This window comes from Macaca thibetana, chromosome 6 (assembly GCF_024542745.1).
Source record: "Macaca thibetana thibetana isolate TM-01 chromosome 6, ASM2454274v1, whole genome shotgun sequence".
Lineage (NCBI taxonomy): Eukaryota > Metazoa > Chordata > Mammalia > Primates > Cercopithecidae > Macaca > Macaca thibetana.
The window spans coordinates 45395779-45414352 of NC_065583.1; the positions used below are offsets into that span (position 1 = coordinate 45395779).

The 18574-nt window shown below is 41.0% G+C and overlaps 2 protein-coding genes across 6 annotated transcripts in view; both read left to right on the plus strand.

The window, feature by feature from the left end:
• TRPC7 (transient receptor potential cation channel subfamily C member 7) overlaps positions 1-18574 on the plus strand; it is a 142588-nt gene that overhangs the window by 76100 nt on the left and 47914 nt on the right. For 2 of the 4 annotated variants that reach the window (XM_050792754.1, XM_050792756.1), the window contains 2 exons: positions 2945-3109; positions 11617-11833. In XM_050792754.1, coding sequence (XP_050648711.1) covers positions 2945-3109; positions 11617-11833 — 382 coding nt within the window. The remainder of the gene's footprint in view (positions 1-2944; positions 3110-11616; positions 11834-18574) is intronic. The other 2 variants (XM_050792755.1, XM_050792757.1) reach the window with 1 other exon arrangement.
• CXCL14 (C-X-C motif chemokine ligand 14) overlaps positions 1-18574 on the plus strand; it is a 728461-nt gene that overhangs the window by 31707 nt on the left and 678180 nt on the right. The gene's annotated exons all lie outside the window — the stretch shown is intronic.

Below are 18574 nucleotides of genomic sequence, written 5' to 3' on the forward strand. Positions count from 1 at the left end.
TCCTTTTGTGAGCAAGATGCCAAAGAAAAAAAGCCCAAGACAACACCAATTTTCTGAGTTCCTATTCTGTTCTAGCTATAAGCTTTTCTTCCATCAGTTCCTCTCTGACTCTGCTTTTGAAAATCCCAGTCACACCCCGAGTTCTTCCTGCCTTTGTTCCTTAGCTGTGTGCCCTTCTGTGTAGAGTTTTCTTTGTGTCCTGTTGGTGTGCTTCATTTGCTACTCTCATCCTCCTTGGGTCAGGGATGATATTTTTTCATGCTTCAAAATCACAGGGGAAAAAAATCTTTTGATACACATTGAACTGTCTTTGAAGGGCTGCCACAAGTACAGAACGGTACCCAGATAGAGGTAAACAGCAATTTAGGCTTCAACTATCCACAACTGTTATCTTATTACATCATAAAGTCTACCTACAAACAAATAGCATGTCTGAAGCTAGGTTGCTTTATTATAGAGGGATAAATGCAGCTGTGGAAATTAGCAAAGGTCCAGTCAGAGGAAGACAGAGCCCCAAGAGACCCCTCTGTTTTAACTGGGACCACTGTCTTCCCCTGATGCAATCAAGGGAGACTGGGGAATGGTCGCCACTGTGTTCTCTTTCAGAGCTTCTGCTCTTCTGGCCTTCTGCCCAATCTGTGGTGCTGATCTGTCTGCCAAGAAGCAGCAGCAGAAGCATGGGACAGGCTCTCCCAGATACAGACAAGAAGCAAATGATGGGGATTGCGACAGGTGTCCTCCCCAGGCAGCTGTAGTGCAGGGAGCCATAGGGTGAGTCAAATACTCATCCTCTATTTCACAGCATGTGTCGTGCCTTCTAATCAGACTATGAGTTTCTGCAAAGCAAGGCCATTTCAGTATCCACAGAAGGCTGGCAGTTGAAAAACAAAAGTGACTGCACCCCGTGCTCACCCACCACTCCCTCTGAGACTGTGCTATGACTAGACCCTGAGAATTACTGAAATGTCTGCGTGACTTTCCATGGCCTGCTCCTCTTCATTGTGAGCCAGAAAGGGCCCAGGATGTCTTATGATCTGCGTCCTTGGGGTTCCTCCCTGGGCTGAGGATAATCCACGGCTATTCTTGGAGAGAAAGCATAGCAGTAATGCCACAAAGAAAAGCCAGTAATGCTACAAAGAAAAGCCTCACTTGCATCTAATATTTCAAGTAATGGTATTGTCAGGGGCTGTAGGGTCAAAGAAACCTTTGATAGTGTCCTCAAAGATTATGTGGCTGTTACTGTGAGTTACTGTGAGTTCACAGAAACGGGAAACATGTTGTCACTTACATTGTGAATTTTAAAATAGCTCTATTTATATTGTTCTTGTAATGAAAAGGGAATGTTTCACATTTCCCAGGAATCGTTGTATATGTCCCCTTAATACTCAGGGAGGCAAATGAGATGAAAATCAGCACATGACGTTCCAGGGTACTCAGTTGATAAGTCATCCCTTTGAAAAATGCCCAGTCTATCTTCTCTAGTCCATACTGCCCAGCCATGCTCTGGCAGCACATGGGTATCCTGAGTGGGGCCAAAGGGCAGACCTGTCAAAAGCAAACAAAGGCTTCCTCCTGTCATGGGACAAAAATAAGCTAATATTTTTTTCAAATGTAAATTTTATTCCCATATATTTTGCTTAAATATTGCCTATTACCAGTTTCCAGTTGACCCTGACTCAACTAAACAAATGGCCAATCAGCAACTACTATTTGCAGAAAAGGGATGTTCTGGTGGCAACAACTAAAGCCAATATGCTGGATCAAGCAGAAAACAAAACATTTTGTCTGTGAATATAAAAGTGTCTCATGGACCACATGGGTAGAGTGGAGCTGGGCCCTAAAGAGGTCAAACACTAGTTCAGCCTCTTTCTGCACACCATTCTCTTTCTGTTTTCAACAGACTTGTTTTGCTACTTAGTCCACAAAGTGGAATATAGCTGCCCAGACTGTCCAAGGTAACATGATAACTCTGCACTAAATAAATAGATTGCCTCTCTCAATATAGTCCCAAACACCCAGGAGAGAAAACTTGATGGGCCCAGTTTAGGTCAGGGTTACACTCCTAGTCCAATAAGCTGAATCCAGGGGTGAGGGCAGGACATGGTCACACAATAAAAAAGGGTCACAAGAGGTCTGTCTTGTAACCTAGGCATTAGGGTAGAACAGTTCCAAGAGAGAGAAGTGGTGGTAAGAAGGGTGCATGATGTCCCAGAAGGAAGCTACTCTGTGGAGGATCCAATGTAGCGATGCTCCATCATGCCACAAAAAAACTGGATTCAAGCCCAACACCACTGGGATCCAGTAAGAAAATACTGAGGAGTTTTAACACATTCTCTGGAAACACTGTAAGCATTTTTCTTTGGACTACATAGGAAAAGAGAGGGGATTTTTTTTTTTTTTACAATATCATTTAATCCTCCAAGACAATGTGATAAACTCTGTTTTGCAGATAAGAATATTAAAGCTCAGAGAGGTTAAATAACTGTCCCAAGGTCACCCAGCTAGTAGGGGGTAGAACAAAATTCACATCCATGTCTGACTCCAAAACCCCATTCATTCTCCATCCATTCCTCTGTGTTCCTTCCCAAGTAAACTCTGCCCAGAGATAAGTCTCCCTTGGTCAGCTGAACAGCCTGAATTGAAGACAAGCATGTACCCAAAAGCTGACTTTCATTTTCTGTGCCTGAGACTTTTCTAGGCCCAGTTTACAAAGTGTGAATTCAGCCAGTCTTGCAAGGACTCTGGCCACAGCACAAAGCTCTTCAGCATCCCCAAGTCAGAAGGCCCCCTTCCTACGCCTCACCCCCACCCACTGCAGGTTCCTCAACCACCCCCAGGTGGAGCATTTCAGCCCCCAGCCACTCCTAGGTTGTATACTGTTCAAGTGCTATCGATGCCATTTTCCTGTTTGCGTTTTGTTTTTGTTTTTGTTTTGTTTTTACAGTTCGTTGCTCATCCTAACTGTCAGCAGCAATTGCTTACCATGTGGTATGAAAATCTCTCAGGCTTACGTCAACAGTCTATCGCTGTGAAATTCCTGGCTGTCTTTGGAGTCTCCATAGGCCTCCCTTTTCTCGCCATAGCCTATTGGATTGCTCCGTGCAGCAAGGTACAGACTGCTTAAGGTGCATGTCGTTTGCGGTTATTTCTTCTCTCTTCTTAGCATGATCTGAAGTCCATTTTATTCAAATTAGCAGTTGATTTTTTCCCATATTTAAAGAAAATATTCCTGAGATGCCCAGTGAAAGTAGGAAACCACATAAAAGGAAAAATGTTAAGACGTGCTTTTTTAAATCTTTTTTTTTTTTCAAAGAGAGACAGGAGTGATAAAATTTTAAACATGAGAGGCATAATTTGAAAGGATTAATAACAGAATTGAGAATAAAGATACTTTTCTTCTTCTAATTATGCAATGTCCTAAGCATGTCCTCCAAACCCACAGTATAATAATTGTAATCATGGTAATAGTAATAGCCAACATTTGAGTAGTTTCTCTTCTCTAAGCCCTTTTCATGGAATATCTCATTTCACAGTCTCAATTACATTGTGACATGTATGCTTTATGAAGTAGGTCCAGAAAAGAGAAATGACTAGTAGGCTGGAAATCAAACACAGCTCATGCTGGGGTACTGCAGACCCACTGCAAACATCTTCCTAGTTTCCCTGGCCCCTTTGATGAGGTTCTGGCTCACATGGACAGCTAATTAGATTGCAGGAAGGAAAAAGGCAAAGGAAAGAGAAGAGCTCAAAAGGAGTGTTATTTCCCTGAGGGGGAGGGTCCAGTGCCCACCAGTAATAGAAGGAGTGGAACCTGCAGGTGCCAAGCTGCCCTACTGCCCGCTCCACCATCCCCACATCCCAGTCACATGGGTCAAAGCCACAGAAAGTACCAGTACTCCAGTTTTGGGGCAGAGTCAGTGCTTTTAAGACCAAACCATGCAGAAATTTTGAAGTATGTTTCATGGGTTTAAGATTGTCAGTAAAGGTTCTAAAGCTGCATTTACCTAGTGATACATTTAAAAAGGAATTAAGCTTAGGTAGTCAACATTCAGTAGGAGAAATATGACTGCAGGGAGATTAGTTCCACAGGCAATTTGATCAGGTAATGTGGTTAATAAAACTGTCACCAGTGAACCGACCCTCTTGTCAACTCCGCTTAGGAGTAACTCATACCAGAATGACAGCTGTGAGACTTCGGGGCTGCTGGTGAGGCCACCTAACCAGATAATCAATGAACTGACTGCCTCAGAGTAGGTGCAGGGTCTCAGAGAGAGGTCAAGCCCCAAATCCTTCTTCTGGAGAGTAGTATTAAAAATGGAAGCCCTCTTACTGAACTTCTACAGTATTCAACCTTACATCTATTGAGGATTTTGCTTCTATGGCAGTCTATAATGCCAGGAACTTTCAGATCAGAATTTCCCAAATAATATAAATGTAGGTAAAGGCAATTTTTTCTCTCCTTCATTATGAGCTGAAAAAACACAGTGGGTGAAAAAACTAACAAGATTTAAAGCTGGCTTGAAGCTGGTCATGGGTTTTAAGCACAGTCTGTATTGTAAGTTGCCTTCACCCAGAGCCCCAGTGAGTAGGGACATTTAACTTCACTCTCTCTGAACCCCAGAACAAATTCTAGGCTGTTCAATCATTAAAATAACAGCAACTTTGTGGAGAAAGTGCTGCCAATCCTCACTTTTGCTGCAAAGCTAAATGTGACAGCTTCCAGGAACCTGGGACTAGCCAACAGGAACAAACTGGTTTGCCTCTGACTGCCTAGTGGCCTGAGAAAAGACTCAGAAAGAGATGATGTGCCAGTTGCTGACTAAATTGTTTGGAATTCTGGTAGCTCTGAGAAGAATCTTGGTACACAGGCAGATGTGATCCCATTAAAGTGTGTGGTTGCAGAGAGGGATTTCTAGAATTTCTTGGGCCTAGTAAATCCAGGAAGCTAATAGCACCTGGGACAGAGGGGTCAGACCTATGGCAGTCTTCTGTAACACTCTGGAGGAAACAGTTGCAAGGAAGTTTGACCCATAATGGGGGTTTCCTCACCTCTGTTTAGATACTCATTTGATTGACATTTGGTGCCCCCAGAAGTTCCAATAAGACTTTAAAAAAAAGAAACTCAAGATAAACATGAGCTGATCATTAAGCCACTTGTCACTTCTATGCACTTTCTAGATTCCAAGTCTGAGCTCAGTGCAGTAGAGGGCGTGTCGATAACTGAGTCTGTGGCATGAGATGACTCTTGGTGGCACTGCTCATTACAACCAAAGATTCCCTCATTAAAGAGCTGTCGAACTTGCTCTGAGGCAGCCAAAGGACAGATAAAACAGTCAAGATATTTTTAGTCTTTCCTTTCACCATTTAGAAAGAAATCTTTTCAACTTTGGCAGAGATATTACTGGGAATTACAGAGAGGTCACATCTACCATGTGACAAAACCAGCCCCTCTAAGGGTTCCTGATGCCGAGAAAAACCATGTCTCCCAAAAGGAGGGCAATGGTGAAGTCTGTTAATGGGCTGGCAGCCCTCCTCCTGAGGGGTCACTGTCTTTATATCTGTCTATATCTGTAATTCCAGGAAAAGGACAATGTCATTTCAGAGATCTCCTGTTCTAATGACATTATTACCCCTCTTTCTAAAAACTTAGACCTTGATATTATTTTATAAATGTATTCATAAAATGTCACTTGCAAACTTCATCAACTAATGCCCATCAATTTCTAGTAAATGTTGAGATTTCTGTTTCCAGCCCAATGGTGCATTTACTTCCTAATAGTTGCTGCCCTCATTTACAGACTATTAGAAACATCAAAATTACTTGATTAGTCAGCCATAATGACTGCATCATTTCTTTCCTATTGAATTATCAAGGCTGTCGATTCTATTTTTATATTAAGTTTCTGAGGGTCCCTAAGAAAGACAGTTAAATAAGGAAATCACAAGGCGAAAGGTGTCAACAGAAGTTCAGCTTACTAATATGTTGGTTGAAGAGGATAACCAAGTCACAGATGGCTACATATAACGATAAATGCAGGCCTGGAGCATGGGACAGGTTTATGTGGGTCAAGAGAAAGAACAGTGATTCTGTTTATCATTTCTCATTGTCATCACCAACTTAGTTGAGCTCAGGCAGCCCACTGGGAGAGCAGTGAATTCTAATCCTCATGGACGCACGGCAGTTAGGTCTCTGTTTGCCTAGAGAGTTCTTTATTCTCTCAACAAGGGCTCCAGTATCAAAGGGTCTTTATAGCTGCCTAAGCTGTTTCCATCCTTTGCTATCCTATTCTGATTTGTAATTTAGATTGTCTGCCTCTTAAGATCTCCGAGCCAAAAGAATAAATAACAGTCTTCTTCAAAGGTTCAAACAGTGTCTCTATATGATGTGGCAGACACCAGCATCATGCGAATGCTGAGGAACTGCACCAGTTTTAATTATAACAGGGAAAGAGAAGCTGACCTCATCTATTACATGTTAACCATAACTGTTCAAGTGTCCTCAAAATTTGCCCCAGCACTCAGGCAGGAGGAACTGTAAACAACTTTAGAATCCAGCCTTATGTCTTTGCAGTGTGCAACCTAACAGTCCTTACAGCCATAATCCTTGCTTGGAGAAATATAAAGTTGTTACCCTCTCTCCAACATCCCAAACACAAACATCTAGTAAGGAAGGCATGAGTGAGCGGGCAGCTTTGAAAGATCTCTGTTTTGCCTTACCAAAGCTGAAATGGCTTGAAAGGGGTCCTCAAACCATGTGGTTCAGGGCCCAACCAGAAGAGTACAGCAACTCCAGAGATCTCTGTTTCTCCACATTTATCTCTACCAGAGAGCTACACTCGATTAAAGAAAGTCACAACACAATTTTTGAAGCATAGCCATGGAGGGGAAATTTGTGTCAGGAAATGCAGCACTGGTGCTCTTACATCACTAATGCTTCTATTCCCAAGTCCAAAAGGCTAGTCCAGCACCTGTCACTCTGCTGAGATAGGATTAAAGAGTGCCGGAAGCTGATCGCTTTCAGACTTAGCCCAGACTGAGCCCTGCAACATTTCTCCCCATCTCTCCATCTATTTCCTACCACAGTTTTTAGCCTGTGTCTCTCCACACTAGAAAATCAGCAACTTTGAAGGGAAGATCCAACTTTTACAGCTTGTTTTATCTCTATCACCTCCAGTGCCCAGCATTGTGTTGCATATAGATAGCGCAAAAGGCTATCTATAAGAGATATCTCAAACAGGCTCGTGGCATAAACACATAAGGATTCCGTGTGGGTCCACCTTTGTGTCAAGTTTCTTTTAAGATTCCTCTTAGGAGAATGTCCTGAGACCCTCCAGTGCCATATATTGAGTACTTCCCATACACCAGGCACTGCTCTAACTGCTTTGTGTGTATTAAATCATTCATTGCTTACATTGACCCTATGCAGTTGGCACTATTTTTATCCCCATTTTATAGAAGAAGAAACTGAAACACTAAGGGATTAAATAACTTGTTTTTAAAAATATATATGAAGCTGTGGTTTAAACCTAGAGTCTCTGGCTCCAGAGATCTGCCCTTAACCGCTGCATGCAAATGCACATGCCCATTACACTAGCACCATTACAACCTTCAACGCCTAAAGTAGACATCTTAGCTGCTGACTAACTGACCTTGAAATGGACTTGATTTAGATCTTAAAAGTTGGTAGGACTTTTTTAGAAAGAAGTCAAAACAACCAGATGACAAACTCTGTCCCTTCCTTTTCTTTCACTGGAGTCCTACTTTGTAAATCCCTCTTCAGCCCCCAAGACAAAGTGTGGATTTACATTGTAACATGTGGAGAAATATCAAGTCGTTACAATGTGTAGATTGACATTGTAATGTGAGAACACCGATTACAGGCACCCAGTAAACACCATCACTATCCCACCCCATCATAAAAGGGAAAAATCCTGAGCCCTGTGTTAGACATTTTGAATAAGAGTTTCAGGGGGAGCATCTTGAGGAATCTGCCTCTAATTTAACCAGGATCTCGCTAACATTTGAGAATCACCCAACATTAAAGCTGTGCATGATTCTTTTGGGAACAATTAATCCAAGTTTGCTTTCACTCAGTTTCTAACTTGTAAGCTAGGCCCTTGCTTAAGACCATGGCACCCAGTGGAAAGTGAGGGTGGTATTTGGTGAAGGAGTCTGTCATAAAAGACTAGGAAGATGCTGGAAACCTTATCTGAGTGATGTACCACAATCACAGTCACAGGCCTATGTTGCTGGGATGTGAGGATTCGCACATCCAGGTCCCACTTAGGTGCTTACACTTGTGGGGGCTAAGAGCCCAGTGGCATGGAACACGGACTTGGTGCTGACCAGTAAACGCAGGTGCCCACCCCGAGGGTCCATGAAGGCAGTTTGTTTAGAGCCAATACAGGGGCACTATTCAGTTGCTTTGACATTCATATATTTCTCAGAGCCAAAGAATAGTGGCCAGGAAGCTTGGGGTGAGCCAGAGACTTCAGTTCTACAAGCTTTTATTTCCTGACGTGTTCTCAGCTCATAAGGTCCTAGTAATGACTGAACTGCTTTAGACCACATTTTTGGGCTCCTCAGTTCTGCACTCCAGGCACAGTGGGCTAAGGCCCACATCTTCATCTCTTTTTACACCTAATGCTAGTACCTGACCCAGCTTTAACGATTCTGCAGCTAAGAGCTGCTGGCATGTATTGGTTGACTTTTCTCCTTTCTTTTGGCTCATCTGGTGGCCTTGCAAATGGAGGAAATTTTCCCCAAAGGTAATTTACTTCAAAAATTATCTGTGTGAGTCAAATAGGGAATTTTACAAATAAAGAAAAAGGAAACCATTGAAATGACTGGATCTCATTTGACCTTTATCAAAGTTTTACCAGATAAAAAGATGCATTCAAACCCAAAAGTATAGGAAAAGAACATCAATTCCCAACCTCACTTTTCCTCCCTATGACCTAGATCAAGTGGGAACTGAGCCCAGGGTAACTTTCCATCAAATCACCAAAAGACATTATCAGGACTTTTTATTATGGTTTATAGTAAATATAATAATTTTTGCAGATTCATCTTCTTCTAGAAAATAACAGCTTGAAGGAGGTAACAAAGAGAATATTAAATTCCTTAAACCAGGTCTGGGGAAACCCAAAGCCAGCTTGGGTGCAGGTACATACAAATTCCAGCAATCAGGTGCCTCACCTGGGTGAGAAGTTGGAGAGGGAGAAGTTGGAGAGGTATACCCCACATCCTCATCCAGATGATCACTGAATATACTCGGTAAAGCCCACAGATAAAGGATGGGGAAAACTGACCCCTTAAGAGTTGTGTCTATCTCAGAGTTCCCCAGCTTTTTCCAGAGTTCCCCAGCTTTTTCCAGAGTTCCCCAGCTTTTTCTAATACTCTTGAAACCTTGCTGGGATACACAAGACCTAGTGTCCCTTGCCCTCTCTTCAGTTTCCCCTCTCCTCACGCTCTAGTCTCCTCCCTGTAGTCATTCTCCATCTCCCTTCACCTCTCATCACCAGCTCAGTCAGGACACAGTGACAAGAAACAATGTGATGACTACCTAAGGCTGTCTCCTGGATACGCCAAAACATCCCAAAGTCCTGGTTGGGAAATGGGGCTCCAAGATGCTAACAACATTTGCTAAAATGCCAAAAACTTCAAACTAGCTATTTAATATCATATAAGTCAAAAAGAGACATAGCTTAATTCAGTTTTGTACTGAATTTATATAAAATATACTTGTCCTTACATTTAATCTCTGCATTCTATAACTAGCACATCTGTCTATTGCCAAAAATAATCTAAAGTCCCTATTTTTGTAAGTAATAGACAGTATACAGAAATGTTACTGTAAAATATTTGTGGGAATATTGTCAGATAAACCTCTTTTTTTTTTTTTTTTTTTTTTTTTGAAACGGAGTCTCGCTCTGTCACCCAGGCTGGAGTGCAGTGGTGCGGCCTCGGCTCACTGCAAGCTCCGCCTCCCGGGTTCACGCCATTCTCCTGCCTCAGCCTCCCGAGTAGCTGGGACTACAGGCACCCGCCACCACGCCCGGCTAATTTTTTGTATTTTCAGTAGAGACGGGGTTTCATCGTGGTCTCGATCTCCTGACCTTGTGATCCACCCACCTCGGCCCCCCAAAGTGCTGGGATTACAGGTGTGAGCGACCGCACCCGGCCAACATCTCTTTATATTTCTGAAGTTATTCCTAGTGTCATATGACAATACGCAGATGAATTCTAACACAAGCAGGGATTCCTAATGTTTGAATATTTTTTTAAATCCAGATTTTTAAAAAGATAAAAACTAATACTTTATTTTAATAAATGGGTTCTGTAGCATCAGAATCATAATAATGTTATGCTAATAACTACAATAATTAAAGTGGATGATTAACATACTGAAGCACATTAAAAGAACATTATCAAATCATCTGATTTATAAATGTTGTGTTGAACATAGTCACAATTGGGAAAATTCTACTTAGAGAAACCCCTGTAACTGATCTTCTGTTGAACCAATAGTCTATCTCCTGGGTAACATTTCACTCTAGGACTGCTGAATGAGGCAGAATGTGAAAGTCAAGTAATCAGTCACTGGTTATAATTGAGTATCTACCTTGGAAAAGAAACTGAGCTTCAGAAAAGATGTTCCTCTTTGCTCTTATTATCATACCTGGATGAGGGGTAGGATTTGGTGCTTAGATGAGGGCAATGAGCTGGAAAAGTCCCAACTGAGTTCATTAACAGGAGGTTGGCAAGTACTCAATGTGCAGCCCTCAAGTCGATCCCAAAGATCCAAGTGGCCTTTGGATGGGGTGCCATGAGATAGAGAAGATGTGACTAGTATTTGCTCCTTAATAGGGCATCTTTTGGACCATTTCCAGCTTGTGACATTTCAGGCACTAGGCCAAAAGGAAAACTTCAATGAATTTTAGAATACTATCATAGAGGCTATGTTCTATAAAGATGCTGCAATAAAATTCAAATTTTTTAAAGCAGGGAGAAAAAAAGTCCTCTGTGTCTGGAAATGAAATAATCCTTGAGTTAAAAATGAAATAAAAATATAATGTATAAAATACTGTAACTGAATGTCAATGAAAATGCTGCAAGAGAAAATTTAGGAGAAGGCAGCTAAAGCAGTACCTAGTGAGAAATGTATAGCTTTAAATAAATGTAACAACATACAAGAAAGGTTGAGAACAAATACTCTAAGAATGAAGCCCAAGTGAGTAGATTAAACAAAAACTGAGCATACTCAAAGCACATTTTTTAAAATTGTGAACTTTATGCAGACATTATTTTTTCATATTCATGCAGTTGGAGGTATCAGTGCAATCAGATGTAACATGGTGATTGTCAGGTGTGTGCTATCAATTCTCTTAGCCCCTCCCACTAAGTCTTCTAAATGGGAAAATATTGACCAAGTAAGTTTGGTCAAGCAGCATCTCACATAAAAGTTCAAGAAAAAATGTTATATGGGTTCAGTTAGCAGTTTCTGTCCAAGACGAAGGATTCTCTGGTTAAACCTTGGTGAAAGCGATGTTTTAAAGAAAGACTTGCATCCACCTAGAGCCAGTTTAACATGTCTTGCACATGTTTTCTTTCCAGCTAGGACGAACCCTGAGGAGCCCTTTCATGAAGTTTGTAGCTCATGCAGTTTCTTTTACAATCTTCTTGGGATTATTAGTTGTGAATGCATCTGACCGATTTGAAGGTGTTAAAACCCTGCCAAATGAAACCTTCACAGACTACCCAAAACAAATCTTCAGAGTGAAAACCACACAGTTCTCCTGGACAGAAATGCTCATTATGAAGTGGGTCTTAGGTAAGCAAGTCACTCTACTTTTATTCTCTCCTTGCTAATTATAGTAGGACATTATTAAACTCTGACTTCGGAACTTCTTCCTCCCCTCTTCAGTGTACTCTTGATAGACAAAATGGTGAGTAGATTACCAACAAGAAAGTCATAGTCATCTTCTGTCTTTAAGATACACAGACCTGTATACAAACTCCAGTTTTGAAAGGAAATGTTTGGGGTGGTGGAGGCGGGGCCAGAAATTTTTTAAGTACATACATTGAACATTCATTATACATATATTGAAAGTAGTTTCATGGGAAAACATATTATTTTGATCATTTAAACATAGTCCATCGGAAGTCTTAAGAAAACAAGTTCAGATTTTTAAAAAGGGCATAAAATTGCATAGCTTAAAAGATATTTCTGTTATCACTAAATATTGGTATATAGTAGAACTGTGATAATAAATATACATCTAAAAACTTACAGGAGTAACATTTTCTTATTATTTGTGTAAGTGGGTGTACTAAAAAGCTATGATATTCCTCTTGTAGTGGTATTTCATGCTGCCATGGTGTGCCACTGGAGCTGCCAAGGAAATTGTTCCCAATTTCCTCATTGATTAACTAAGAAAGGCTGTCTTTTACCCAATTTATGAGAACCATTACTAGAAGGAATAATCAAAATAAAATAAAACTGGCAGTGACTAAAATTGAATGTGGCAAAATGTGTTATAGATTTTTCTAACAATGAGAGCTGCAAAATCGGTTGATTAAAAAAAAATCAGTCTTAGTAGGAAAAAATTAAAAATTGCAAAAACTAAAATCAGTGACTCTGTATATAAACCTTATCAATAAATTTTAAGATTTTCATCAAAAATATGTAAAATGAATTTGATGGGAATATTTTAAGTAAAACAAGCAAAACAGAAGATAAAAAAAGACAAAAAATCAATATCAAGATTTGACCAAGTAATTCAATTGGCTTAATGGTGTTCACCTCAGATTTTGCTTTCTGGACAAAAATTTAATATTGGTATAATTTTCATTATGTTTATATTCACAATGAGTCAAAATGTATTCAGGGTCAATGTGTCTGTGCCATCAATCAACAAAATCACAATGGAACAAACACCTGAAAAGGTAACCTAACATATGGCCTGTGCTAATTAAATAATATAGCCCAAGAGTGCTACAAGAGTAGAACCACTAGAGAACATCCTATGGATGCCTAAGCTGAGACCAGTTGGAAAAATGGTCTCTAAGTTGGATTTCTAAATAGGCAAAGGAAGATGAGATGAACAGTTTTATCCAAAGGGCATAGGAAGGATAACCCACCAGGCTTTCAAGGGACTTTATAAAACCAGCAACCCAGCCAGGCACAGTGGCTCACACCTGTAATCCCAGCACTTTGGAAGGCCGGGGGAGGCGGATCACAAAGTCAGGAGTTCGAAATCAACCTGATCAACATGGTGAAACCCCGCTCCTACTAAAAACAAAAAATTTAGCCAGGCATGGTGGTGTGCACCTGTAATCCCAGCTATTCAGGAGGCTAAGGCAGGAGAATCTCTTGAACCTGGAAGGCAGAGGTTTCAATGAGCCAAGATTGCGCCACTGCACTCCAGCCTGGGCGACAGAGCAAGACTCTGTCTAAAATTTAAAAAATAAATAAAAATAAAAAACCAGCAACCCTGTGACCAAAGGCTCATTTAGTAGAGTCACTGGCACTAAAGTTGTGAAGGGACATTAAAGTTTGTTACAGAGTGAGTTCTGTGGCCTTACCTTCACAATTCAGAATCTATCCCAGTTCTCCCTAGTACATATGCCATTGTTTAACTAAATTGAGCATTTTAACATAGGCGCTTAGAAAAAATCTCACATGTTGGATTTATGAATAAAATTTAAAGTATTTACAGCACCAATCACCCACCCACCCCATTTTCCCACTTGGACCCCAGGTAGAAGACTCTGGTAAATGCAACCGTACTTTCCCTTGAACAGGTGTAGCTACTGTTAATGGAACCTCTTGAACAAGGACTTCCTCCTGAGTCCTCATATTTCTCTTCCTGGGTGTCAGAGCATTATTCCAATAAGAGGGATGTATCTCTAGCTATAGGATCCCCAACTTGTATAGCTTAGTCCCTGCTTCTGATACTCAAAGCAGAGTTCAAGACTGTTAAATCAGAAGTGCTGTAGAGGGAAGAACTTATTTCTCATTGGCCTCTTTCCAGAAGGAAGATTCTAATTACTTTTTCTTCCCTAGAGAATGTTTTCAAATTTTTTATTACAAATAATTTTAATGAAACGCAAAACATCAAGAAAAGAGCATAATGAATTCCATGGATCTATCTCCCACGTTCAACAGTTAGCAATTCATGGCCAATCTTTGCTCCATCTATACTTCCCCCATCTCCCTTCTCTCTAACCTTGAATTATTTAGAAACAAACCCCAGTTATCATAAATTTATTCTGTAAACATTTGTGTACATCACTGAAATGTAACATTTCTTTTTCCTTTTATTAATCTTTTTTCTTTCTGTGCTTCACAGTCACTGATGTTTTTTTCCTGTGGTTTTTGTGATTTTAATTCCAATCAGTGGGTTTTTCATTTCTGATATTATATTTTTCAATTATTAAAATCTTACTTGGTTCTCTATCTCCCATTTCCTTTCTCATCATTTTTGTATTTTCCTTTAAATCCTTGAACATATTTACAGTAACTGTTTTGAAGCCTTGACTCCTAACTCCACCATCTCTGTCATTCCTGGGTTGATTTCTATTGACTAATCTTGCTACCTAATTATGGATGACCTTTTCCTGCATCTTGAAATGTTGTGGTAATTTTTTGTTGAATGATGGGCACTCTGCATGTTATGATTGTGAGCCTCTGGATTTTGTCTTCCTTCAAAGTTTTCAGCATTATTCTGACAGGCTGTTATGTCACTTGTGACGAGTTTGATCCATGTAAAGCTCTAGTGGATCTGGAGAAGACTTACTGTAAAGGCGGTTTATCTTTGTACTATAGAGACACACTTCTGGGGTCTCTATTGAATGCTCTGGGTAATCAACAAGGAGTGTCAACTCTGGATGATCAGAGCTCAAGTATCTCCCCACTCTGGGTGAGCTCTGAAAACTGTTTGGCTTACAGCTCCTTGGCAGTTGTTTGTGGAGTTTCTCTCTATGAATTCATGACTTAGTTTTCAGCAAACATTCCAAAGAACCCCTATTTAAATTTGTGGTGTCTTTTGTTTGTTTAGTTTTATTTGGTTTGTTTCTTTGCTTGCTTGTTTCTGCATGCTGCCCTTCTCTCTGGAGCTCTGCCACACAACATGTAATCACCTCAGCCTTCCAAAACCCCATTCTGTCTCTTCAACTCAGTGAGACTGCCTGCTACGCTTCTGGGATCCCTCTCCATGCACTACAGACTGGAATGTGCCTCCAGAATGCTAGCTATGGTGGTCATATGGCTTGCCTCACTTGTTTCCCTTTACTTAGGGATCACAGTCCCATGCTGCCTATTTCCAATGCCTAAAAATAGTTATTTATGTTTGCTTTTGTTTTGTTTTGTTTTTTTTAACCTGTTTGTTACTCCATCCAGGCTAGTAACAGAAATCAGAACACTTTTTCTAAAAGAGAACCAGAAAAACATTATCAAGCCTAAAAGAAAATTAATAATATCTTAGTATCTTCAAATATCCAGCCAATAATCAAATTTATCTCATTGAGAGAAGTGAGTTGAATAAATATCGACATGACCTGCTTCCCCTCCTGCTTCAAATCACTGTTCAAATTTCACCTTATCAGAGTAGTTGAGCAGGTAAGAGCATGCCCTCTTATCCCGCTACTCTGATAAGGTGAAAAGCATTCCAGGCAGAAGGAATAGTATGTGTTTAAACCTGGATTCAGGAGCAAGCTGGACGTGTTCAAGGAACAGCAAAGAGACTAGTGTGGCTGATGTAGATAAATGAGGAGAAGAGAAGTAGAGATGAAGTCAGAGGAGGTAGCCTTTGGAGAGTTTTCAGCACAAAAGCGACATCATATGACTTCAGTTTTTAAAGGATCACTGACTGTTATGTAGAGAACAGGTGACTGTGGGATATGAACAGAAGTAAGGAGACCAATTAGGAGGCCACTGCAGTAATTCAGACAGGAAGGAAATGGTCGGTTTGAGGAGGTGGCATATTGTGATTACATTTTGAAGGTAAAATCAATAACACTTACAATTGGATTGTGTATGAGACATGAGAGAAAGAGAGCAGTCAAGAACAATTCCAGGTGTTTAGTTCAAGCAATGGCATATTAGGAAGCCCTTTACTAAGACAGGAAAGACCAGAGGGGGAGCAGTTTGCAGGGGGAGTAGAGATGGAAACCAAGACTTGAGTTTGAGACACATATTTAGACATTCATGTGGAAATGCCAAGTAGCAACTGAATATACATGCCTGAAGTTCACAGGGGAGAATGGGGATGAAAACATAAATTTGGACATATCAGTTCATTTAAATGATACAATATCATTGTAACTATGAATGTGAGCAGAGAACTGAGGACCAAGCCCCAGAGCACAACAACGTTCAAAGCATGGGAAGATGAGAAGTATCCAGCAAAGAAGGCTGAAGTAAGAGAAGAACCAAGAGAGTGCTGGCCCAGATGCCAAAGTATCTGTAGCAAGAAGCAGGGAGTGATGACAATGTCGAATGCTGCCAATGAGACCAGAGACCTGACCATCAGCTTCGGAAGCAAAGTCCCTGAGTAGGCAACAGGAATGGGATTTAGTGTGGAAGTAGAGGACTTGGCCTTAGCAGGAGTGTGAACACTTCACTCACTGTAACGGGAGAAAAGGTGAAGTTGACAGCACAGTGCAGGTGGACTGGGAGATGCAGTAGTGGGAACATGCACAAGTTATTTTCCGATATTTTCTATTTTCTCAATTTTTTTACTCAATAAATATTTTCTAGTTATTAGGCACTATATTATATATCAGGCACCGTGTCAGGTACTAGGGAAGCAGCTATAAATAGAATTACATTATCTTGTTCTTAATAGCGTCTGGAGCTCTTTAATTATTATAAAAATAATAATAACCTTTGAGAGACAGATTTGAGCACTGTGTTTATGAGAAGGGTCTTTGTGCTGGTGCATCCTGAGCTCCAGCATGTGATCCACTCTCTGTTCAGATGTGGAAAGGTATGAGGTAGCATCAGGCCTCTGCTGATGAAGACTTGAATTCTGCTCCTAGGCACCCCCAGGAAGGCCTTGTATGAGCTGGAAAAACAACAGCACAGTTCTTTTCTCCCACGACATACCACATTCATAAATGAAGTACTTTGAACAGACTGATTATAAAGACACCCAAACCATTACTCCCTCTTTATCAGAAGCAACTCTAGAGTTGGAAAGAACCTCAGGACCCTAACAAGTCCAAAGTACTTTCAGGAATGGAGAGTTTGGCCACAAAGGGCTGAATGTCCCTTGTCCAGGTCTCCTTGCTGCGTCCCTTCCCAACCCCATGACTTAGTCTGTTCTCAAGGCAGGAGCTAGAGTGATCCATTTAAAATGTAATTGAATCTTCTCATTGTTTGCATCAAGACTCCAGTGGCTTCCCACTTCCCTCAGAATGACAGCCAGTGTCATTATAATGGCCTATGATGCTCTCAGCTCTCCACTCCATCTCTATGACCTCCTCTTCCATCACTTTCCACCTCACTCACTCTGTTTCGGCCTGCTGGTCTCCCTGCCTTGCACTGCTTCTGCCTAAGAACCTTTGCCCTGGCTGTTCCCTCTGCCTGGAGAGTTCTTCCTGCATGGATCTACATGGCTCACTCCCTCACCTCCTCAGGTCTCTACTCAACAGTATCCTCCACAGAGGGAGGTCTTTCAACCCAAGCTATTTAAATTTGCAAGTCCTCTCACCCCTACTGTCCTCCTAGTCCCTCTTTTTTGTTTCTCTGCATAACCATTAATGCCTCTGACAATACCATATGCTCTATTTTGTTTCCTGCCTATCTCAATTGATACTGATATTTCTGTAACCACATAGATTTGTAGCTGACTCCTTTCATCTTCTGTTTAACTGTAACCCTCTCTCCACATGGTCATCTGGTTTTCCCCATCACCTCTTTCAATGGCCACTTGTGTTGACAATAACTTACTTCCCAATCCCCTCATCCTATGGGGCATTTGGTTGTTCCTCTTCTGATTTACAGTTCTATAGGAAGGCGAAACCCAATTGGAAATACATTCCTCCTGTCCTCCACATACTTTGTCCAGTTAACAGCAGAATTTTGAGAAAATTCTAGATTACCATTCCAGGATATTTAAGGTATGAGCAGAGAAAGTGAAAGCCACAAGGAAACTAAGAAGACAGAGCCAGAGAGGCAAAGAAAACCCAGGAGAATATAGTGAGGAGCAAGACTGAGGAAGGAGGGACAAATTTGCTGGTAGACATGTATAGCCTGGAGAGCCATCAGATGAGGAGAGGACTAAATGAACCAGTGACCATTGCTTCTTCCAGCCTGGAGAATCTCTAACATCCACACATACCATAGGAACCTGTCTTTGTTGCTTGCATTATAAGCAGTGATTCCAGGGTAACTGCAAGAATAACAAGCTTATAATAAGCTTTTCTACTGGAGATTATAGCACCAGAGATGTTCATCTGAGGACTGTATAACAATGCTAGTAGTTCCCAGAAAGCTGTCAGAGGCTTGGAGGCTAGCAAGCCTCTCCATAACGCATGTGATTTCTCCATCTAGGAGTAAATGCCCAGT